This window comes from Manis pentadactyla, chromosome 1 (assembly GCF_030020395.1).
Source record: "Manis pentadactyla isolate mManPen7 chromosome 1, mManPen7.hap1, whole genome shotgun sequence".
Taxonomy (NCBI): Eukaryota; Metazoa; Chordata; class Mammalia; order Pholidota; family Manidae; genus Manis; species Manis pentadactyla.
The window spans coordinates 158,888,985-158,914,407 of record NC_080019.1 but is presented as its reverse complement, the minus strand read 5'-3'; the positions used below and the strand labels follow the sequence as shown (position 1 = coordinate 158,914,407).

The window sequence follows — 25,423 nt, the reverse complement described above, 5'->3', positions numbered from 1 at the left end:
ATAAATTTCCTGGATTTCTCCATTTGATAGTATTCTGTTTTTGAGGGTATGTTATAATGAATTATGTATAAAATGAACTGTAAAGTAACTATGATTTGATTGCTGAAGGGCTCATTTAATATTACATTTGAACATTAGTAAATAAAATAAATGTTCTTGGTCTTTGTTTTTGGGTAGTTTTTAGAGTTCTGTCAATGTATGTATAACTTGAAGGGGATTTAAAATATTAAATTTCAATCTTTAAAGTATTACAGTGTTGATAATACTTGAAAGTATTAGGAGTCGATTCTAATTCTTGTAATGGAATTAATAGGCTTTGCAGAGTCATTAATAGCTTAGCATTTTTGTTGATTGTACACAGTTGAGACCATGATTTAAATTTGTCTTAGATCTGATTGTTGCAAAAAGCCTTATATTAATTTTGCTCAGTTCATTAAGAAAAAAGTGAGTATAGAAAAAATTGCCAGTAGTTACTTGTTTATGAAATCTGTTTGCCACTTATATACAATGTTAAGACTGAGAGATATAAATCTATAATTTATTGACCAGAAAACTATAGTAGAGTTTTTTTGGAGCTTTAAATGTTTATTTTTTCCCTTGCCTTTAATAATTGCATGGTATTCCTATTATAAAAATAAAACATTTGGAAACTTTTGGAAAATATAAGATTGAAAATAAAAATCACCTTTTATCTCTCCATTCAGAGATGATCAGTTAAACATTTTGGTCCCAATCCTTCTTTACTTTTTTCTATATATAGATTTTTTTTAGCCTTATGAAAGAGAGGTTGTTCTGTATAAATTCTTTTCTACTTGTTATATTGTAAATAATTTATTTTATTAATTACATTTCTGGAACATGTTATTTAGTAAGTGTTGTGTCTCATTGTTTGGCTTTACCATAATTTAATAATTATTTTATTCTTATTTTTTCTAGTTTTCTATAATAAATAATATGTAGTCTGTATCTCTGTTTATAAGTATTTGTATGTACTTTGATTTTCAAGGCTTTTGATGCTAGTTTAGAGATTTAATAAAATCCAGATTTTATTTGTCTCTACTCTGGGGGAAATATAGACAAATGATTGCCTCTTTAAAAAATAAAATAGATTATATTTTGTGTCCATCACAATGAATATTTATTAGGGTAATTAATTTATTGACAGTGAGTCTAAGCCACTTATAGGTAAAATGATAAAAAATAATATTGTGAAAGGAGGATACAAAATCTTCCACAAAAGGCACCAACAGTCTTTTATAAGATAATAATTTTACAAAATACTCAACACCTATACCCAACTCTTATTTTGTCTAAATTTTAGTTGCTCTTGAACTTGGTATCATTTTAGGTTATCATTTAGGTTTAAATGTAAACTTACTTGCTCATGAACCTGCAGTCTGGGCAGGTTAAACTGGAGATTGCTTCTGTTTGTTCCACTTGGAGTTACCTAGGTTGGCTTGGAGGCTGGGACTTGGAAACATCTTTGAAGGCTCGCTTGCTCACTTATCTTGATACTGTGATTGGAAGATTCAAGTATCTTGGTGTATATATGTTTTTATTTATTTCTTATTAAAACTTTTTGAAATTAAGATATTATTGATTTACACTCTTATGAAGGTTTCACATGAAAATCAATGTGGTTACTACATTTACCCATATTATCAAGTTCCCACCCATACCCCAATGCAGTGACTGTCCATCAGTGTAGTAAGATGCCAGAGATTCACTCTTTCCTTTTCTCTGCTACACTGTTTTTCCTGTGATCCCCCACACCATGTGTATTATACATAATACCCCTTAATCCCCTTCTCCCTCCCTCCCCACCTGCCCTCCCACACCCCTCCTCTTTGGTAACCACTAGTTCCTTCTTGACGTCTCTGAGTCTGCTGCTATTTTGTTCCTTCAGTTTTCCTTTGTTCTTATACTCCACAAATAAGGGAAATCATTTGGCACTGTCTTTCTCCACCTGTCTTATTTCACTGAGTATAATATCCTCCAGCTCCATCCATGTTGTTGCAAATGGTAGGATTTGTTTCTTATGGCTGAATAGTATTCCACTGTGTATATGTACCACATCTTCTTTATCCATTCATCTACTGATGGACACTTAGGTTGCTTCCATATCTTGACTTTTGTAAAAAGTGCTGCTGCGATAAACATAGGGGTGCATATGTCTTTTTCAATCTGAGAAGTTGTATTCTTTTGGTAAATTCCAAGGAGTGGGATATCCGGGTCAAATGGTATTTCTATTTTTAATTTTCTGAGGAACCTCCATATTGCTTTCCACAATGGTTGAACTAGCTTACATTCCCACCAGCAGTGTAGGAGGGTTCTCCTTTCTCCACATCCTCACCAGCATTTGTTGTTCTTAGTTTTTTCGATGCTGGCCATCCTTACTGGTGTGAGGTGATATCTCATTGTGGTTTTAATTTGCATTTGCCTGATGATTAGTGATGTGGAGCACCTTTCATGTATCTGTTGGCCATCTGAATTTCTTCTTTGGAGAACTGTCTCTTCATATCCTCTGCCCATTTGTTAATCGGGTTATTTGCTTTTTGGGTGTTGAGGCTTGTAAGTTCTTTATATATTTGGATGTTAACCCCTTGTCAGATATGTCATTCACAAGTATATTCTCCCATACTATAGGATGCCTTTTTGTTCTATTGATGGTGTCCTTTGCTGTACACAAACTTTTTAGTTTGATGTAGTCCCATGAGTTCATTTTTGCTTTTGTTTCCCTTTCTCGAGGAGATGTGTTCAGGAAGAAGTTGCTCATGCTTATATTCAGGAGATTTTTGCCTGTGTTGTCTTCTAAGAGTTTTATGGTTTCATGACTTCCATTCAAGTCTTTAATCCATTTCGAGTTTACTTTTGTGTATGGGGTTAAACAATTATTCAGTTTCATTCTCTTCATGTAGTTGTCCAGTTTTGCCAACACCAGCTGTTGAAGAGGCTGTCATTTCCCCATTGTATGTCCATGGCTCCTTTATCATATATTAATTGGCCATATATATTTGGGTTTATATCAGGTCTTTCTTGTCTGTTCCATTGGTCTCTGTGGGTCTGCTCTTGTGCCAGTACCAAATTGTCCTGATTACTGTGGCTTTGTAGTAGAGCTTGAAGTTTTGGAGCGTAATTCCCCCTGCTTTATTCTTCCTTCTCAGGATTGCTTTGGCTATTGGGGGTCTTCTTTGGTTCCATATGAATTTTAGAATGATTTTCTCTAGTTTGTTGGTATTTTGATAGGAATTGCATTTAATCTGTATATTGCTTTAGGCAGGATGGCCATTTTGACAATATTAATTATTCCTATCCATGAGCACTATTAATTATTCCTATCCATGAGCATGGGATGTGTTTCCATTTATTGGTATCTTCTTTAATTTCTCTCATGAGTGTTTTGTAGTTTTCAGAGTATAGGTCTTTCACTTCCTTGGTTAGGTTTATTGCTAGGCATTTTATTCTTTTTGATGGAATTGTTTTTCTGATTTCTGTCTCTGCTAGTTCATTGTTAGTATATAGAAATGCCACAGATTTCTGTGTATTAATTATGTATCCTGCAGCTTTGCTGAATTCAGATATTGGTTTTAGTGGTTTTGGAGTGAATCTTTAGGGTTTTTTATATACAATATCATGTCATCTGCAAAAAGTGACAGTTTAACTTCTTCCTTGCCAATCTGGATTTCTTTTATTTCTTTGTCCTGTCTGTTTTCCATGGCTAGGACCTCCAGTACTATGTTTAATAACAGTGGGGAGAGTGGGCATCATTGCTTTGTTTCCAATCTCAAGGGAAAACCTTTCAGCTTCTCACTGTTAAGTATAATGTTGGCTGTGGGTTTGTCATGGACGGCCTTTATTATGTTGAGGTACTTGCCCTCTATACCCATTTTGTTGCGAGTTTTTATCATGAATGGATGTTGCATTTTGTCAAATGCTTTTTCAGCATCTGTGGAGAAGATCATGTGGTTTTTGACCTTCTCTTTGTTATGTGGTGGATGATGTTGATGGATTTTCGAATGTTGTACCATCCTTGCATCTCTGGCATAAATCCTACTTGATCATGATGGATGCTCTTTTTGATGTATTTTTGAATTCGGTTTGGTAATATTTTGCTGATTATTTTTGCGTCTATGTTCATCAGGGATATTGGTCTGTAATTTTCTTTTTTTGTGGTGTCTTTGCCTGCTTTTGGTATAAGAGTGATGCTAGCCTCATAGAATGAGTTTGGAAGTATTCCCTCTTCTACTCTTTGGAAAACTTTAAGGAGGATGGCCATTAGGTCTGTACTAAATGTTTGATAAAATTCAGTGGTGAAGCCATCTGGGCCAGGATCTTGTTCTTAGGTAGTATTTTGAATACCAGTTCAATTTAGTTGCTGGTAATCGATCTATTCAGATTTTCTGTTTCTTTCTGGGTCAGTCTTGGAAGGTTATATTTTCCTAGAAGTTGTCCATTTCTTCTAGATTATCCAGTTTGTTAGCGTATAATTTTTCATAGTATTCTCTAGTAATTATTTGTATTTCTGTGGTGTCTGTAGTGACTTTTCCTTTCTCATTTCTGATTCTGTTTATGTGAGTAGACTGTCTTTTTTTCTTGATAAGTCTGGGTATGGGTTTATCTGTTTTGTTTATTTTTTCGAATAACCAGCTCTTGCTTTCATTGATTTCTTTCTGTTGTTTTATCCTTCTTGATTTTATTTATTTCTGCTCTAATCTTTATTATGTCCCTCCTTTTACTGACTTTGGGCTTCATTTGTTGTTCTTTTTCTAGTTTCATTAATTGTGAGTTTATACTGGTTATATGGTATTTTTCTTCTTTCCTGAGGTAGGCCTATATTGTAATATACTTTCCTCAGCATGGCCTTGGCTGTGTCCCACTGATTTTGCATTGTTGAATTATTGTTGTCATTTGTCTCCATATATTGCTTGATCTTTGTTTTCATTTGGTCACTGATCCATTTGTTATGTAGGAGCATGTTTTGAAGCCTCCATGTGGTTGTGGGATTTTTCATTTTCCTTGCACAGTTTATTTCTAGTTTCATACCTTTGTTATCTGAGAAACTGGTTGGTACAATTTCATTCTTCTTGAATTTACCAAGGCTCTTTTTGTGGCCTAGGATATGGTCTGTTCTTGAAAATGTTCTATGTACACTTGAGGAGAATGTGTATTCTGCTCCTTTTGGGTGTAGAGTTCTGTAGATGTCTGTTAGATCCATCTGTTCTAATGTGTTGTTCACTGCCTCTCTGTCCTTAATTATTTTCTGTCTGGTTGATCTGTCCTTCAGAGTGAAGTGACGAAGTCTCCTAGAGTAAATGCATTGCATTCCTTTTCCCCTTTTAATTCTGTTAATATTTGTTTCACATGTGTAGGTGCTCCTTTGTTGGGTGCATAGATATTTATAATGTTTATATTATCTTGTTGGATTAACTGCTTTATAATTATGCAATGTCCTCCTTTGTCTCTTGTGACTTTCTTTGTTTTGAAGTTTATTTTGTCTTCTACAAGTACTGCAACTCCTGCTTTTTTCTCCCTATTAGTTGCATGAAATATCTTTTTCCATCCCTTCACTTTTAATCTGTGTATGTCTTATGATTTAAAGTGATTCTCATTTGGCAGCATCTGGATAGGTCTTGTTTTTTTATTCATTCAGTGACTCTATGTGTTTTGATTGGTGCATTCAGTCCACTTACATTTAGAGTGATTATCAATAGCTGTGTACTTTTTGCCATTGCAGGCTTTAGAGTTGTGGTTACCAAAGTTTCAAGGTTAACTTCCTTACTATCTAAGAGTCTAACTTAACTCACTTAATATGCTATTAAAACACAATTTAAAGTTTTTTTTCTCCTCCTTTTTCTTCCTCCTCCATTCTTTATATATTAGGTATCATATTCTGTACTCTTTGTCCTTTGATTAACTTTGGGGATAGTTAATTTAATTTTGCATTTGCTTAGTAATTAACTGTTGTATTTTTTTTAATGTGGTTTTATTACCTCTGGTGACAAGTATTAAACCTTAGGAACACCTACATCTATAGCAGTCCCTCCAAAATAGACTGTAGAGATGGTTTGTGGGAGTTAAATTCTCTCAGCTTTTGCTTATCTGGAAATTGTTTAATCCCTCTTTCAAATTTAAATGATAATCTTGCTGGAGAAAGTAATCTTGGTTCCAGGCCCTTCTGCTTCTTTGTGTTAAATACATCATGCAACTCCCTTGTGGCCTGTAAGGTTTCTGCTGAGAAATCTGATGATAGCTTCATGGGCTTTCCTCTGTATGTGATCTTATTTTCTCTCTCTGGTGCTTTTAATAGTCTGTCCTTTTCCTTGATCTTTGCCTTTTTAATTACTATATGCCTTCATGTTGTCATCTTTGGGTCCCTTGTGTTGGGAGATCTGTGCATCTCAATGGCCTTAGAGACTATCTCCTTTCCCAGATTGGGGAAGTTTTCGGCAACTACTTCCTCAAAGACACTTTCTATCCCTTTTTCTATCTCTTCTTCTTCTGGTACCCCTATAATGTGAATATTGTTCTGTTTGGATTGGTCACACAGTTCTCTCAATATTCTTTCATTCTTAGAGATCCTTTTTTCTCTCTGTGCCTCAGCTTCTTTGTATTCCTATTCTCTAGTTTCTCTTTCATTTATCATCTCCTCCAGTATATCTAATCTGGTTTTAATATCCTCCATTTTGCTCTTTGACAATTGGCTCTCCAACCGCAGTTCACTCCTGAGTTCTTGAATATCTCTCCATGCCTCCATGAGCATCTTAATGATTTTTATTTTAAACTCTCTTTCAGGAATATTCATGAGGTCAATGTCATTTAATTCTTTCTTAGGTATTGTATTAATAATTTTACTTTGAATCAGGTTCCTTTGGTGTTTTATATTTGTATATTGTGCCCTCTAGTGTCTAGAAGCTCTACTCTCTGGAGCTGCTCAGTCTGTGAAGTAATGTAGGGCATTGCAGGGAGTGGTTTTGGTGCATGGGGGGAGGAAAGAGCTGTTGCCTGATTTCTGGATGTCATGCCTGTCTCCGCTAACTGAGCTAGTGGGCCGAGCACACAGGTACAAGCCTCTGTGCTTTGTGTTTGTAGTTTCTGTAGACAGATCTTCCCTCTGGCTTCCCTAATCCCAGGGTAGGTTTTGCCCGTTTTCGAGCCAGGTGGGGTTGGTGGGAGAATGGTGCAGTAGGTTGCATATCACAGTGGGTATCCTTGGAGCTCTGTAGCCAGCCAGGGACATGGATCGCCTGAAGGTTGTGAACACTCCCAACCTACTGGGCAGAGTGCACCTGGACAATTTTGTCTACCTCTCCTTGCTCCTGAGCACTAAGCTCTGTGCAATCCTTGCCCCTGTAGCAGCTCTCTTGCTAAGGGCTTCCTTGTTAGGCAGTCTCTCAGACTTTCCACCTTTCTTTTGTCCCAGAATAGCCAGATATCGATCCATCCTTGCTTTCCACAAGCAGCTGGAATCTCAGTCTCTCCAAGAATTCTTCCTGTCTTAGCTTTTCAACCCCCTAATCATGAGAGTACCATGCAAGCACCATGAAATGTAGGTTTGTGCTCCCAGAGCAGATCTCCGGAGTTAGGTATTCAGCAGTCCCAGGCCTGCACTCCCTCCCTGCTCCATTTCTCTTCCTCTCGCCGGTGAGCTGGGGTTGGGGAAGGGCTTGGGTCCTGCTGGGTCACAGCTTTCGTAGGTTACCCTGTTCTGTAAGGTCTGCTCTTTTCTCCAGGTGTATGCAGTCTGGCGCAGCCCTCTTTCCTGTTCCTCTTTCAGGATTAGTTGTATTAATTTAATTTTTGTAGTATATGCGGTGTTATGAAGAAACCTCTGTCTCACCTCTCACGCCACAATCTTTAATCCTCTGTGTATGTTTTTATTAACCTTCCCATTTGATCATTCTGGCAGAGTGACCCTAGGGTATCTAAGATTTTTTACCTATTGGATAAGGCTCCCAAGGAGTGTGTACCAAGGGATAGAGAGAGAGGGAGGTAGGAAGGGAAAACACACTAGCATGTGTCAGTCAGGCTGAAGCAATAGCTATATTGCCTTTAATGAACTAACCTTGGAAGTCACATGGATTGCCCAGATTCAATGTAAAGGAAGATAGACTGCACCTGATGTGCAAGGATTGTCAGTATCACACTGTAAGAAGAATGTGTGGGATGTGGGATATTGGTATGTCATCTTTGTAAAATACCTTATGCCACAGTATCCAGTACAGGCTAAATAACTTACTCAAAAAGGATCCATGCATGTGAACAGCCTGAAACCTTGGCTTTACCTCCTAGGAAGCAACCAACTATTGTTCCCAAATTAAGAATATGAAGGAAATGATTGATTTAGATGTAACATTGTCTTTTGTAGATGAATTATAAGGCAGTACCTTTTTATATAGATGAGGTATAAATAAAAAGTTACTGATGCTCAGGAGGATTAACTCAGAGGTGCTAGTGAAATAGGAGTTGGGGTATTCTTCAAATTTATTCTGTCCCCCTGATTTATGCGTTAGTGTCACTTAAATCATTTTATGGGTTGTTATAGGTTAGTTGATACAGTACTTAACTTGATGTTTAACTATCATTTATAGCTTTCTGTTACTGTAAAAATTACAATATTTAAATTCTAAACAAATGATTTCAAACTTCTGGCTGCAATTCATATATTCATTGATTTGCTTATTCGGCATATCATGGGCCATATACTTTGGAGATAAAAAGGTGACTAAGTCAGGACACTCTCTTTAAGCACCTTCATAGTCTGGAGAAGAAAACAGACTTGTAGACAATAATTGTAATATTGTGTGATATATATGGTATAAATGATGTCATATGAAGGTACCAGGTACTAATGCTCAAAGAAAGGAATGGAATGCCTTGATGTGGGAGTGACAGTGTGTGGACAGGAGATAAGAGAATAATTTTGAGCAGAATCTCAAGTATTTTGCAAGGGAGAAGTAGAGGCAAGGGCATTTTAGATTGAGAAGCAGTACATACAATGGTCTAGAGATAAAAAATAATATGACATGTCTGAAGAAGGTTGAGTGAACACAATGTTCTTGGGATGTAGAGTTTGTAATATGTGGGTGATGTGAAAGAGCCCAGATCATTGAGTTTTATCTGTAAGTCATGGGTGCCCTTGTATTTTAAGTATTGTAGTCATAATTAGATTTGTGTATTAGAGAACTCTGAGATAGTGTTTGAAAGATTAGGAGGGGAAGAGACTGCAGGTGAGAGGATAGTTAGGTAACTGTTGTGATGCTTCATCATGTGCCTTCATACTGAATGACAGGTTTTTTTTTAAAATTAAGGTATCATTGATGTACAATCTTACAAAGGTTTCACATGAGCAACATTGTGGTTTCAGCATTCACCCATATTGTCAAGTCCCCCCCACCCTATTTCATTCACTGTCCATCAGTGTAGAAGATGCTATAGAGTCATTATTTGTCTTCTCCATGCTGCACTGCCTTCCCCATGACCTACCTATATTGTGATTGCGAATTATAGTTCCCCTTAATCCTCTTCTCCCTCCCTTTCTACCCACCATCACCAACCCCTGCCCTTTGGTAACCACTAGTCCCTTCTTGGAGTCTGAGAGTCTGCTGCTATTTTGTTCCTTCAGTTTTGGTTTGTGGTTATATTCCACAAATGAATGAAATGAATGAGAGTTTTTAAAATAAAATTATATTTAACTGCCTATAAGTTAAGTACTGAACTTAATACTCTTTAAAACTAACAGCAAAATATTAATGCAGGGTGATATAATGGTTCTGTTTGCTGGTTCAGCTCTTATTTATATTTCAGTTAAACTGATTATTTTCTCATTCTGGTTTCAGATAACAAAGATGTTAAATGCAAAACCAGAGGAAGTTCGTGTTCAGTCACCACTGCCCAAACTCAGAAGCTCAGGACGCTGGAATCTCCCTTTGCAGGGGGTAAGTAAAAACTAATTTTTTTAAGTATGTAGTATTATTTGGTGTGTTAAAAATACTTTAATAAAATTGAATTTTTATTTTCTTATATGTCCTTTTTTGGGTGTTTTTGTGTTACTTAATTGCAGGTTTTAAATTAGTTTTTTTCTGGTATATGTTGAAGTAATGCTTTGAGGTTAGGGTCTTCTTCAGTTTAAATCTAAGTATAATATACATGGTTGTCTTCATGAGATTTAAATCTCATTATTGTGAAATACTTTTTAAATCTATGAGAATATTAAGCTTCTTCGAATCATTTTCTCTTGCTTATTTTTGTAAATTTGAGAGGGTATATCTTAAAGGGTGACAATTATTTCAAAAGACATTCTGATTGTAAGTATAGATTTTAATTTTATCACTATTAAGATTTATTATAGAGCTCTCATTAATAAGGCTTATAATAACACTTTTAAGTATTACTGTTTTTTCCTTGCCTGGCACAATTCATGGTCAATTTTTTAAAAATAGAATTTTTCTCAGATTTTTCTAGTTAAGCCATCTGAGGCTCTATTAGTTTGGTAGGACTAACATAGCAAAATACCACAGACTGGATGGCTTAAACAAGAGGAATTAATTTTCTCATAGTTCTGGAGACTGGAACTCCAAGATCAAGGTGCCAGCAGGACTGGTTTCTGTGAGGCCTCTCTCCTTGGTTTACTCATAGCCATCTTCTTCTTCTGTCCTCATATGGCCTTTTTTATGTACACCTACATCCTTCATGTTTCTTTTAAGGACACCAGTCCTGCTGGACTAGGTCCCCACCCTTATGACCTCATTTAAACTTAACTACCTCTGTAAGGTTGCTGTCTCTGTATCATAGTTAAATAAGGACTTCAACATACTCATTTTGGGAGGGACACAATCCAAAAAAAAAAAAAAAGCATTTTAGGGTAATAAATTTAAGTCACCTTCAATATATGTATTTTTATGTTACAGACAAGAAAAAGTAACCATTTATTACAACTTATTCTCTGAAAAAAGATGTCATTAATGTTAGTTGCCTTAACATAATTTAAAGATTTAATAATTAAACAATACATTTGTTTGTCTTTTATACAAAGTACAAAAAAGGAAATAAATGGGACCTAGGGGCTTCTGTTGACATAAAAAGAACAAACAATTGCGTAAAGTAAAAAAATTTCGGTTGTATGAAAAGTGAATAAAGAATCCTTCTCTGACCCTTTTTGTTAAAGGCAACCAGTAGTAGTAGTTTTTTTTTTCATTCTATTCCAGAAAAAAGATGCATATGCCTACGTATGAGTTCATATTATTTTTTGATCATTGCGGAAAAGGGATCATGAAATATGTATTGTTTCTGTGCTTTGCTGTTTTCAGTTAGTATTATATTAAAAATTTTTTTTGTATTTTAACACATTTAGAGCTACTTCCATTATTTATTTTCTGTTGGCTTTGTACTCCAAAGATATACTGTATACTATAATTTATTTACTTAATGCACTGATATTAGTTTGGTTGTTTCCAGAGCTTTGTTAATAGCAACAGTGCTGTAGTGAACACCATTTTTCATACACAGAGAACTATTTTTGAGTGGGATTACTGGGTCTCAGGGAATTTGTTTATTATAATTTAATAAATAATGCAAAATTGTTTCAGCAAATTTGCATCAACTTATATGGCCTCCAGAGAAAGCTCCCATTTTTCTACAAACTTATTAGCACTGGTTATCACCACATAGTAAAACTGTTAACAATTTAATAGGAAGAAAAAATACATTATTTTAAGAAAAGTTTATCTCTTTGCATTTATATATTTTATCTTATGTTTTAGAATATTGTATTTATTGTAGAGTAAAGATTGTATATATTATGTATATAACTCTAAGTTGTACACACGCAGTCTCTTGGAAGTAGGCAGGTGCTTTTTGTTGGGTTTGTTTCCTTAAGCAGTATTATACTAAATGTGTTTTTCCTTTGACCCTTGGGTCATGCATCTCTTCCTTTAGTTTTTGGCCTTCAAGTGGCAGATGTGGATCACCAGACTGCTGTTTAGGTATTAAGTCTTTATGTTATAATTTACTGTCTTCTCTTTTTCTTTAACCCCTCTTCATTTCAGCAGTCTCTTTTTCCTGAGAAGCCAACAGCTTATTTTCAGCTTTAGTTTCTCTAGCTCAGTGAGTGAAAACAAAGCCTCTTTTGAAACATTTTCTTTTCCTGTGACTAGTTTCTCACTGTAATTGGGTGTTTTCCTTAGGATAGTGGTACTTGACTTTTGGGAAATGTACATCCTATTTGAGATTTGAAGTGGCACATGCTTTAGCATTCTGTGCTTCCTTGTTGCTGTGGACCGCATAGGATTAGTATACTAAGTGTGTTTCATAGTTTGTAGAGTTTGACGCTGTGCTAGTATCTTCCTTTGTTATTTTTCCTCCATGTCCTTTCATTTAAATTTATTTAAATGATAGAGAAAGGGATAAATGTCCCTTCCATAGTCATTAGCAGAATTTTAACATATGTGTGTATGTATTTTATGTATTTGTGATTTTTGAGATATAATTATACAAAATAGACTGCTCAGATCATAGATGTATAATTGGAGCTTTGACTAATAACATATGTAACCAATATGAGCCTTGAAAGTTCCCTTGCGCCCCTTTCCCTTGTCTCTTCTCTTTGACTGCATTCTGCACCCCAACCCCACTCCTAGCAACCAATTTTCTGATTTCTATTTCAGTAAGACAATTTTGCCTGTTTGTGCAGTATATATTCTTTTGTGTTTGGCTTTTTTTGCACAATAAATTGTTATTGAAGCCCATCCATGTTTTGCATCTATCAGTAGTTTGTTCCTTTTTATTGCTAAGTAGTATTCCTGTTATGTGAACTTAGCACAATTTGTTCGTCTGATTCTTCTGTTGGACTTTTGGGCTTGGTTTTAATAACATTAGTCATGTTGTTAGGACATTTTCATAGACTTATTGGCCATTGTATATCTTTTTGTGAAGTATCTGTTAAAATATTTTGACCTTTTAAAAATAAATTTTATTGAGGATCATTTTACATACAATTAAATTAATCCATTTTAAGTATTCTGTGAATTTTGAAAAATGTACACACTTTTGCAACAACTACCATAATAAAAATATGTGTATATATGTGCTTGTTTGTATTTGTAGATTTTCTTTAGAGTGTATGGTTCTATGAGTTAAAAGATTTGTATAGACTCATAAGTATCATCAACATGAAGATATTTCTCACCCCAAAATAAGGTTACATCACTCCAGAATCCCCTAGTGGTGCCCCCTTGTAGTTAGTTACTCCTAGTCTCTATCCCTAACCCATGGTCATATTGTTTTCTGTACTTACACTTACACATTTTCTAGAATGGTTATACAACCATACAATGTGTAATGCTTTGAGAGTGGCTTTGTCATTCAGCATAATGCCTATGAGATTCATCCATGTGATGCATGCCAATATTTTGTTTATCCACTCCCCATTGAAGGACATGGATTGTTGCCAGTTTTTTTATTAAAGTATCATTGATATACAATCTTATGCTCCGGTTTCACATGAGCAACATTGTGGTTATTACATTCCCCCTATTATCATGTCCCCAACACATACCCCATTATAGTCACTGTCCATCACCATAGTAAGATGCTATAGAGTCACTACTTGTCTTCTCAGAGCTATACTTCCTTCCCTGTGCCCCCCCATATTATGTGTGATAATCATAATGCCCCTTAATCCCCTTATCCCTCCCTTCCAACCCACCCTCTGCAGCCTCTTACCCTTAACTCTTAGCTCATTCTTGAGTTCTGCTGCTGTTTTGTTCCTTCAGGTTTTGCTTTGTTGTTATACTCCATAGATGAGTGAAATCATTTGGTACTTGTCTTTCTCTGCCTGGCTTATTTCACTGAGCATAATACCCTCTAGCTCCATCCATGTTGTTGCAAATGGTAGGATTTGTTTTCTTATGGCTTAATAATATTCCATTGTGTATATGCACCACATCTTCTTTATCCATTCATCTACTGATGGACACTTAGGTTGCTTCCATTTCTTGGCTGCTGGAAGTAGTGCTATGGTAAACATAGGGGTGCATATGTCTTTTTCAAACTGGGCTGCTGCATTCTTAGGGTAAATTCCTAGGAGTGGAATTCCTGGGTCAGTGGTATTTCTATTTTTAGTTTTTTGAGGAACCTCCATACTGTTTTCCACAATGGTTGAACTAGTTCACATTCCTGCCAGCAGTGTAGGAGGGTTCCCCTTTCTCCACATCCTCACCAGTATTTGTTGTTGTTTGTCTTTTGGATGTTGGCCATCCTAACTGGTGTGAGGTGGTATCTCATTGTGGTTTTTATTTGCATTTCTCTCATGATTAGCCATGTGGAGCACCTTCATGTGCCTGTTGGCCATCTGAATTTCTTCTTTGGAGAAGTGTCTGTTCAGATCGTTTGCACATTTTTAAATCAGGTTATTTGCTTTTTGTTCATTGAGGTGCATGAGTTCTTTATATATTTTGGATGTCAACCCTTTATCAGATCTGTCATTTATGAATATATTCTCCCATACTGTAGGAGGCCAGACCCCTGGGCATCCGTGGAATAAATCTCACTTGGTCATGATGTATTATCTTTTTGGTGTATTTTTGAATTTGTTTTGCCAACAATTTGTTGAGGATTTTTGCATCTTTGTTCATCAGGGATATTGGTCTCTAATTTTGTTTTTGTGTGATGTCTTTCTGGTTTTGGTATTATAGTGATTCTGGCCTTATCATAGAATGAGTTTGGAAGTATTCCCTCCTCTTCTATTTTTTTGGAAAACTTTAAGGAGAATGGGTATTATGTCTTCTCTAAATCTCTGGTAAAATTCAGTGGTGAATCCTTCTGGTCTGGGGGTTTTGTTCTTGGGTAATTTTTTGATTACTGATTCAATTTCATTGCTGGTAATTAGTCTGTTCAAATTTTTTGTTTCTTCCTGGGTTGGTCTTGGAAGGTTGTATTTTTCTAAAGTTGTCCATTTCTTGTGGGTTATTCAGTTTGTTAGCATATAGTGTTTCATAGTATTCTCTAATAATTATTTGTATTTCTGTGGTGTCAGTAGTGATTTTTCCTTTCTCATTTCTGATTCTGTTTATGTGAGTAGACTGTCGTTTTTTCTTGATAAGTCTGGGTAGGGGTTTATCTATTTTGTTTATTTTCTCAGAGAACCAGCTCTTGGTTTCATTAATTTTTTCTATTGTTTTATTCTTTTCAATTTTATTTATTTCTTCTCTGATCGTTATTATGTCCTTCCTTCTCCTGACTGTGGGCCTCATTTGTTCTTCTTTTTCAATTTTGATTAATTGTGAATTTAGAGTGTTCATTTGGGATTCTTCCTTCTTTAGATAGGCCTGAATTGCTATATACTTTCCTCTTATAACTGCCTTCACTGTGTACCAAAGAAGTTGGGGCATCATGCTGTTGTTTTCAATTATCTTCATATATTGCTTGATCTCTGTTTTAATTTGGTTATTGATCCATTGGTTATTTTGGAGCATGTTGTTGAGCTTCCATGTGTTTGTAAGCCTTTTGTTTTCTTTGTATAATATATTTCTAGTTTCATACCTTTGTGGTCTGAGAAGTTGCGTAGTAGAATTTCAATCTTTTCAAATTTGCTGAGGCTGTTTTTATTGCCTAGTATGTGGTCTATTCTGGAAAATGTTTCATATGCACTTGAGAAGAATGTGTATCCTTGTGCTTTTTGGTGGAGTGTATTGTAAATGTCTGTTAGGTTCATGTGTTCCAATGTGTTGTTCAGTGCCTCTGTCTCCTTACTTATTTTCTGTCTGGATGACCTGTCCTTTGGAGTGAGTGGTGTGTTGAAGTCTCCTGAAATGAATTCATTGCATTCTATTTCCCCCTTTATTTCTGTTTGTATTTGTTGTTCATATTTTGGTGTTCCTATGTTGGGTATGTAGATATTTGTAAGGATTACATCTTCTTGTTGAACTGACCCCTGTATCATTATATAATGTTCTTTTTTGTCTCTTGTTACTTTCTTCGTTTTAAATTCTATTTTATCTGATGCAAGTATTGCAACTCCTGCTTTTTTCTCCCTATTGTTTGCATGAAATATCTTTTTCCATTCCTTCACTTTCAATCTGTTTATCTCTTTGTGTTTGAAGTAAGTCTCTTATAGGCAGCACATAGATGAGTCTTGCTTTTTTGTCCATTCTGTAACTCTGTGTCTTATCATTGGTGCATTCAGTCCTTTTACATTTAGGGTGATTAAGAACAGATATGTAATTATTGCCATTGCAGGCTTTGGATTTGTGGTTACCAAAGGTTCAATGGCAGCTTGTTTACTATGTAACAGTCTAACTTTAGTCACTTATTGTGCTATTTCAGACACAATCTAAAGATTTTTTTCCTCCCTTCTTTTACTTCCTCCTCCACTCTTTACATGTTATGTGTCATATTCTGTACTTTTGTGTATCCCTTGACTGACTTTGTGGGTAGCTGATTTAGTCTTGCATTTTCTTAGTAATTAATTGTTCTACATCCTTTAGTGTGATTTTATTTTCTCTGGTGACAGCTATTTAGCTTTAGGAGTCTTTCCTTGTAGAGTGATTCCTCCAAAATACACTGTACAGGCAGCTGTGGAAGGCAGAGTCCCTCAACTTTTGCTTATCTGGAAATTGTTTAATCCCTGCTTCAAATTTAAATGATAATCTTCCTGGATAGAGTATTCTTGGTTTGAGGTCCTTCTGTTTCATTGCATTAAATACATTTTGTCACTCCCTTCTGGCCTTAAAGGTTTCTTCTGAGAAGTCTGATCATAACCTGATGGGTTTTCCTTTATATGTGATATTTTTTCTCTCTCTGGCTGCTTTTAATACTCTGTCCTTGTCCTTGATCTTTGCCATTTTAATGATTGTATATCTTGTTGATTTCCTAAGATCCCTTGGGTTGGGACATCTGTTTACTTCCATGGCCTGAGTGACTTTCCTACCCCAGATTGGGGAAGGTTTCAACAATTTTTTTCCTCAAAGACACTTTCCATTCCGTTTTCTGTCTCTTCTTCTTCTGGTACATCTGTAATGCAAATATTGTCCTGTTTGTATTGGTTGCACTATATTCATTCTGAGAGATCCTTTTTTCTCTCTGTGCCTCAGCTTCTTTGTATTACTGTTCTGTAATTTCTGTTTCCTTCACTGTATCCCCTACTTCATCTAACCAGCCTTTGAATCCCTGCATTGTATGTTACATTTCAGATACCATATTTTTCAGTTTCTATTTCCTGAAGTACTCCTTAAGGTCTTGTATATTTTTCTTTAGCTCCATGAGCATGTTTATGATTTTTATTTTGAAATCTTTATCAAGAAGTTTCGTGATTTCAGTTTCACTTAGCCCTCTTTCTGGTGTTTGAGTGATTTTAGTTTGTACCAGGTTCTTTTGCTTTTTCATATTTTTAATGATTACTATGGAATAATTACTTTGTGTAGGTGGTATCCTCTAGTGCCGAGAGCTCTAATCTCTGGAGCTCCCCAGCACCTGGAGCAGTGCGTGGGTCACATGTGCGCAGCGCTGTTGCCTGCCGCTGGTGCCTGCCGGTGGGGAAAGAGCTCTTTTCTGCTTCCTGGCTGCAGTGCCTGTCTCCATTGCCAGGGCCAGTGGGCTGAGTGTTCAGGAAGGAGCCTCTGTCCTGTGCCACTGTAGCTGCCATAGGCGGGCCACCCTCTGGCTGGCCTGGCGCAATTATGGGAGCCATAAGTTTGTGAACCAGTGCTAGCTGGTAGGAATGAGCTGTAGGCTTTGTATTGCAGTAAGGGGCCTCAGCATTTTATTGCCAGCCAGGGCTATGGAGTGTGTGAAGTTCCTGAAAGTTTTCAGTCTGCAGTGCTAAGTGTGTTGGTACGATTTTGTCTACCTGTCCTTTCTCCTGAGCAGCAAGCTCTGTGTAATCCTTTCCTATTTAGCAGCCCTCTTGATGTTGGGAAGTTTTACATAGTGCCTGCCAGTCTCTTGTCCTGGAGTGGCCAGTTTTGGGTACCTGTTCTCCACAAGTGGCTAGAATCTCATTCTCTCTGTCTTTGCTTTCTAATCCCTCTAATCTCCTGAGCACCATGTAATGTGAATTTGTGCTCCTGGAGCAGATCTCCAAGGGTGCATGTTAGGAGTCCTGGGCTTCTATTCCTCCCCACTCAGTTTCTCTTTCTCCCACTGTTTAGCTGGGGTTTGGGTAGGGCTTGGGTCATTGTGAATCAGGTCTTTGCTACTTTACCCTTTTCCATGTAGTCTTCTCTTTTCCCCAGATGTAGGCCATCTTTTGCCATCTTCTTTTCATTCTCTCCTTTAGGATTAGTTGTACTTGCTGTATTTTTCTGTTGTATGTGATTTTTAGTTTTTTATTAAGGTATGATTGAAATACACTCTTAAGAAGGTTTCCCAGGAAAAAACAATGTGGTTACTACATTTAACCATATTATCAACTCCCCACCCATACCCCAGTGCAGTCACTGTGCATCAGTGTAGCCAGATGCCACAGATTCACTATGTGCTACACTGTTCTCTTCATGATCCCGCACACCATGTGTACTAAACATAATATCCCTCAATCACCTTCTCCCTCCCTCCCCACCCACCCTCCCCCACCCTTCCCCCTTGGTAACCACTAGCTCATTCTTGGAGTCTCTGAGTCTGCTGCCATTATGGTCCATCAGTTTTGCTTCATTGTTATACTCCACAAATGAGGGAAATCATTTAGCATTTGTCTTTCTCTGCCTGGCTTATTTTACTGAGCATAATGTTCTTGAGCTCCATCCATGTTGTTGCAAGTGGTAGGATTTGTTTCTTTCTTATGTCTGAATAGTATTCCATTGTGTATATGTACCACATCTTCCCTTTATCCATTCATCTACTGATGGACACTTAGGTTGCTTCCATATCTTGACTTTTGTAAAAAGTGCTGCAATAAATATAGGGGTGCATATGTCTTTTTCAATCTGAGAAGTTGTATTCTTTGGGTAAATTCCAAGGAGTGGGATATCCGGGTCAAATGGTATTTCTGTTTTTAATTTTCTGAGGAACCTCCATATTGCTTTCCACAATGGTTGAACTAGCTTACATTCCCACCAGCAGTGTAGGAGGGTTCCCCTTTCTCCACATCCTCACCAGCATTTGTTGTTCTTAGTTTTTTCAATGCTGGCCATGCTTACTGGTGTGAGGTGATATCTCATTGTGGTTTTAATTTGCATTTCCCTGATGATTAGTGATGTGGAGGATCTTTTCATGTGTCTGTTGGCCATCTGAATTTCTTCTTTGGAGAACTGTCTCTTCATATCCTCTGCCCATTTGTTAATCGGGTTATTTGCTTTTTGGGTGTTGAGGTGTGTAAGTTCTTTATATATTTTAGATGTTAACCCCTTGTCGGATATGTCATTCACAAATATATTCTCCCATACTGTAGGATGGGTTTTTGTTCAATTGATGGTGTCCTTTGCCATACACAAAATTTTTAGTTTGATGTAGTCCCATGAGTTTATTTTTGCTTTTGTTTCCCTTTCTCGAGGAGATGTGTTCAGGAAGAAGTTGCTCATGCTTATATTCAGGAGATTTTTGCCTGTGTTGTCTTCTAACAGTTTTATGGTTTCATGACTGCCATTCAAGTCTTTAGTCCATTTCGAGTTTACTTTTGTATATGGGGTTAAACAGTTATTCAGTTTCATTCTCTTTCATGTAGTTGTCCAGTTTTGCCAACACCAGCTGTTGAAGAGGCTGTCATTTCCCCATTGTATGTCCATGGCTCCTTTATCATATATTAATTGACTGTATATATTTGGGTTTATATCAGGTCTTTCTTGTCTGTTCCATTGGTCTCTGTGGGTCTGCTCTTGTGCCAGTACCAATTGTCTTGATTACTGTGGCTTTGTAGTAGAGCTTGAAGTTTTGGAGCATAATTCCCCCTGCTTTATTGTTCTTCCTCAGGATTGTTTTGGCTATTGGTGGTCTTTTGTGGTTCCATATGAATTTTAGGACGATTTTCTCTAGTTCGTTGAGGAATGCTGTTGGTTTTTTGGTAGGAATTGCATTAAATCTATAGATTGCTTTAGGCAGCAAGTCCATTTTGACAATATCAATTCTTCCTCTCCATGAGTACTGGATGTGTTTCCATTTATTGGTATCTTCTTTAATTTCTCTCATGTGTGTCTTTTAGTTTTCAGAGTATAGGTCTTTCACTTCTTTGGTTAGGTTTATTCCTAGGTATTTTATTCTTTTTGATGCAATTGTGAATGGAATTGTTTTCCTGATTTCTCTCTCTGCTAGTTCATTGTTAGTGTGTAGAAATGCAACAGATTTCTGTGTATTAATTTTGTATCCTGCAACTTTGGTGAATTCAGATATTAGATCTATTAGTTACGGAGTGGATTCTTTGGGGTTTTTTATGTACAGTATGTCATCTGCAAACAGTGACAATTTAACTTCTTCCTTACCAATCTGGATGCATTTTATTGCTTTCTGTTGTCTGATTGTCATGGTAGGACCTTCACTACTGTGTTGAATATAAGTGGGGAGAGTGGGCATCCTTGTCTTGTTCCTGATCTTAAAGGAATAGCTTTCAGCTTCTTGCTGTTAAGTATAATGTTGGCTGTGGATTTGTCATATATGGCCTTTATTATGTTGAGGTACTTGCCCTCTATACCCATTTTGTTGAGAGTTTTTATCATGAATGGATGTTGAATTTTGTCAAATGCTTCTTCAGCGTCTGTGGAGATGGATTTTCGAATGTAGTACCACCCTTACATCCCTGGAATAAATCCTTCTTGATCATGATGGATGATCTTTTTTGTGCAGTTTTGTATTCAGTATGCTAATATTTTGTTGAGTATTTTTGCATCTATGTTCATCAGGAATACTGGTCTGTAATTTTCTTTTTTTGTGGTGTCTTTGCCTGGTTTTTGTATTAGAGTAATGATGGTCTCATAGAATGAGTTTGTAAGTACTCGCTCCTCTTCTATTTTTTGGAAAACTTTAAAGAGAATCGCTATTAGATCTTCACTAAATGTCTGATAAAATTTGGTGGTGAAGCCATCCCTTCCAGGACTTTTGTTCTTAGGTAGTTTTTTGATTTCCAGTTCAATTTTGTTTGTGGTAATTTGTCTGTTCCGATTTTCTGTTTCTTCCTTGGTCAGTTTTGGAGTGTTGTTTTTTTCTAGAAAGTCGTCCATGTCTTCCTGGTTATGCCCTTTGTTAGCACATAATTTTTCATAGTATTGTCTAATTATTCTTTGTATTTCTGTGGCATCTGTAGTGATGTTTCCTTTCTCATTTATGATCGTTTGTGTAGGTTCTCTTTTTTTCTTGATAATTTTGGCTAGGGGTTTATCTATTTTGTTTATTTTCTCGAAGAACCAGCTCTTGCTTTTATTGATTCTTTCTATTGTTTTATTCTCAATTTTATTTATATCTGCTCTAATCTTTATGTCCCTTCTTCTACTGACTTTGGGCATCATTTGTTCTTCTTTTTCTAGTTTCATTAATTGTGAGTTTAGACTTGTTGTATGGGATTGTTCTTTCCTGAGGTAGGGCTGTATTTCAGTATACTTTTCTCTTAGCATGGCCTTGGCTGCATCAAACAGTTTTTGTGTTGTTGAATTATTATTGTCATTTGTCTCCATGTATTGCTTGATCTCAGTTTTAATTTGGTCATTGATCCATTTGTTATGTAGGAGCATGTTGTGAAGCACCAATGTGTTTGTGGGATTTTTCATTTTCTTTGCATAATTTATTTCTAGTTTCATACCTTTGTTGTATGGGAAACTGCTTGGTACAATTTCAGTCTTTTTTAATTTGCTGAGGCTCTTTTTGTTGCCTAGTATGTGATCTATTCTTGAAAATGTTCCATGTGCACTTGAGAAGAATGTGTATTCTGCTGCTTTTGGATATAGAGTTCTGTAGATGTCTGTTAGGTCCATTTGTTCTAATGTGTTGTTCAGTGCCTCTGTGTCCTTACTTATTTTCTGTCTGGTTGATCTGTCCTTCAGAGTGAGTGGAGTGTTGAAGTCTCCTAGAATGAATGCATTGCGCTCTATTTCCCTTTTTAATTCTGTTAGTATTTGTTTCACATTTGTAGGTGCTCCTGTGTTGGGAGCAAAGATATTTATAATGGTTATATCTTCTTGTTGGATTAACCACTTTATCATTATGTAATGTCCTCCTTTGTCTCTTGTGACTTTCTTTGTTTTGAAGTCTATTTTGTCTGATACAAGTAGTGCAACTCCTGCTTTTTTCTCTGTTTTAGTTGCATGCAAAAAATATATATATTTTTCTGTCTCTTCACTTTTAGTCTGTGTATGTCTTAGGATTTAAAGTGAGTCTCTTGTAGGCAACATATAGATGTGTCTTGGTTTTTTATCCATTCAGTGAGTCTATGTCTTTTGATTGGTGCATTAAGTCCATTACATTTAGGGTGATTATCGATAGGTATGTACTTATTGCCATTGCAGTGTTTAGATTCTTCATTACCAGAGTTTCAAGATTAACTTCCTGACTATCTGCGAGTCTAACTTAACTCACTTAATATACTATTACAAACACAATCTAAAGGTTCTTTTTTCTCCTCCTTTTACTTCCTCCATTTTTTAATATATTATATATCATATTCTGTACTCTTTGTCTATCCCTTGATTGACTTTGGGGATACTTAATTTAATTTTGGATTTGCCTAATAATTAGCTGTTCTTCCTTTTTTTACTGTGGTCGTATTACCTGTGGTGACAGGTATTAAACCTTAGAAACACTTCCATCTATAGCAGTCCCTCCAAAATAGACTGTAGAGATGGTTTGTGGGAGGTAAATTCTCTCAGCTTTTGCTTATCTGGAAATTGTTTAATCCCTCCTTCAAATATAAATGATAATCTTGCTGTATAAAGGAATCTTTGTTCCAGGCCCTTCTGCTTCATTGCAGTAAATACATCATGCCACTCCCTTCTTACCTGTAAGGTCTCTGCTGAGAAGTCTGATGTTAGCCTGATGAGCTTTCCTTTGTATGTGATTTTGTTTCTCTCTCTGATGCTTTTAATATTCTGTCTTTATCCTTGATCTTTGCCATTTTAATTACTATATGTTTTGGTGTTGTCATCTTTGGGTCCCTTGTGTTGGCAGATCTGTGCACCTCCATGGCCTGAGAGACTATCTCCTTCCCCAGACTGAGGAAGTTTTCAGCAATTATCTCCTCAAAGACATTTTCTATCCCTTTTTCTCTCTTCTTCTTCTGGTACCCCTATAATGCGAATATTGTCCTGTTTGGATTCGTCACACAGTTCTCTCAATATTCTTTCATTCTTAGAGATCCTTTTTTCTCTCTGTGCTTCAGCTTCATTGTATTCCTCTTCTCTAGTTTCTCTTTCATTTATCCTCTCCTCCACCGTATCCAATCTGCTTTTACTTCCCTCCATTGTGCTCTTCAACAATTGGATCTCCAACCGCAATTTTTTCCTCAGTTCTTGAACATCTTTCCATACCTCCATTAACATGTGAATGATTTTAAATTTGAACTCCATTTCGGGAAAAGTCACAAGGTCCATGTCATCTTCTCAATATTAATTTTACTCTGAACCAGGTTTCTTTGGCATTTCATATTTGTATATGGCACTCTCTAGTGTCCAGAAGCTCTACCTTCTGGAGCTGCTCAGCCCCTGAATCAAGGGGGTCGCAGGGGCATGGTATTGGTGCCTGGGTGGATGAAAGAGCTTTTTCCTGCTTCCCAGCCGCTATGTGTGTCTCCACTGCCTGAAACAGTGGTCCAAGCACACAGGTATAAGCCTTTATGCTTTCTGGTTGTACTTGCTGTAGACAGATCTTCTCTCTGGCTGGCCTAACGCCAGTGTTGGGTTTGCCCGTTTGCGAGCCTGGTGCAGCTGGCTGGGAGAAAGGTGCAGTAGGCTGCCTATCATGGTGAGGGTCCTTAGAGCTGTGTAGCCAGCCAGGGGGCTGGAGTACCTGGAAATCATGAAAACTCCCAACCTGCTGGGCAGAGTGCACCCGGACAATTTTGTCTACCTCTCCTTTCTCCTGAGTAGTAAGTTCTGTGCAATTCTTGCCCCTTTAGCAGCCCTCTTGCTAAGGGCTTCCTTGTTAGGAAGTCTCTCAGACTTCCCGCCTTTCTTTTGTCCCAGAGCAGCCAGATATGGATCTCTGCTTTCCACAAGCAGCTGGAATCTCAGTCTGTCCATGAATTTTCCTTGTCTTTGCTTTCCAATCCCGTAGTCATGTGAGCATCATGAAACACCATGAAATGTAGTTTTGTGCTCCCAGAGCAGATCTCCGGAGTTAGGTATTCAGCAGTCCCAGGCCTGCACTCCCTCCCTGCTCCGTTTCTCTTCCTCTCACCGGTCAGCTGGGGTCGGGGAATGGCTTGGGTCCCGCTGGGCCACAGCTTTGGTACATTAGCCTGTTCCATGGTATCTGCTCTTTTCTCCAGGTGTATGCAGTCTGGTGCAGTCCTCTTTGTTGTTCTTCTTTCAGGATTAGTTGTATTAATTATATTTTCATATTATATGCAGTTTTAGGAGGAAGCCTCTGTCTCACCTCTCATGATACCATCTTTAATCTTTCTTTTATATGTGGTTTTGAGAGGAGGTTTCTGCCTCACTCCTCATGCTGCCATCTTAGTTCCTGCTTTTAACCATTTGAAGAGTACAATTCACTGGCGTTTAGTACATTCACATTGTTGTGTAACCATTATCACCATCTATTTCTAGATCTCTTTACATCTCTCAGAACTGAAACACTGTTCCCATTTAACAACAACTCTCCATTTCTTACTCTCCTAGCCCCTGAGAACCACCACTCTTAATTTCTGTCTCTATGAATTCGACTACTATAGGTGCTTAGTACAGCAAATCATACAGTATTTGTTTTTTTTTTGTTACTAGCTCATTTCACTTAGCATAATGTCATTGTGTTGGGAAAAACTAGTCTTCTGATTCTTCTTCACTCTCATGCTTCTGTATCTCTCTTCTGACACCAGATGTGTGTGGGTCCCCTTTCCCTCCCTCACTCTTCCCCAAGCAATACTCTGCTATACCATCTGTGTGACCTACAATTTAACACAATTCTGTCATTGTCAATGTGGAGATAGAGTCTGATCCCACAGGGTAAGGGGATCTTACCTCTGTCCCACTGGACTGTTCCTATCCCACTTCACATGCCAGTCACAAGTGCAGGTTATCACCTGTGCTTCTAATTGACTGACTGTAAATCTGAGTTTCCCATGGCTCCTTCCTCCATTTCTAGAGCTGCTCAGGGAAACACTTACTTATTTTTACCAGTTAATTGAAAGATATAATAATGGATGCAGACAAACTGCTAGATGAAGAGATACATAGTTTGAGGTTTTGGACTGCTGCCAGGCAGTGTGGGAGGTCTCTCCCTGTGGATTAGGTGAAACTTTAACCTGGATGGGGAATGGTTCTTGACTCTCAATGAGAAACAATTCTCCAGCAGATTG

The 25,423-nt window shown here is 37.0% G+C and overlaps 1 protein-coding gene across 7 annotated transcripts in view; it reads left to right on the top strand.

The window, feature by feature from the left end:
* The window catches only part of SENP7 (SUMO specific peptidase 7), a 208,348-nt gene that overhangs the window by 26,897 nt on the left and 156,028 nt on the right, over window positions 1-25,423 (top strand). For 6 of the 7 annotated variants that reach the window (XM_057502256.1, XM_057502253.1, XM_036916469.2 and 3 more), the window contains exon 3: window positions 9,837-9,935. In XM_057502256.1, the coding sequence (XP_057358239.1) occupies window positions 9,837-9,935 (99 nt within the window). Of the gene's footprint in view, window positions 1-9,836; window positions 9,936-11,934; window positions 11,982-25,423 lie in introns of all 7 variants that reach the window. The other variant, XM_057502279.1, reaches the window with a different exon arrangement.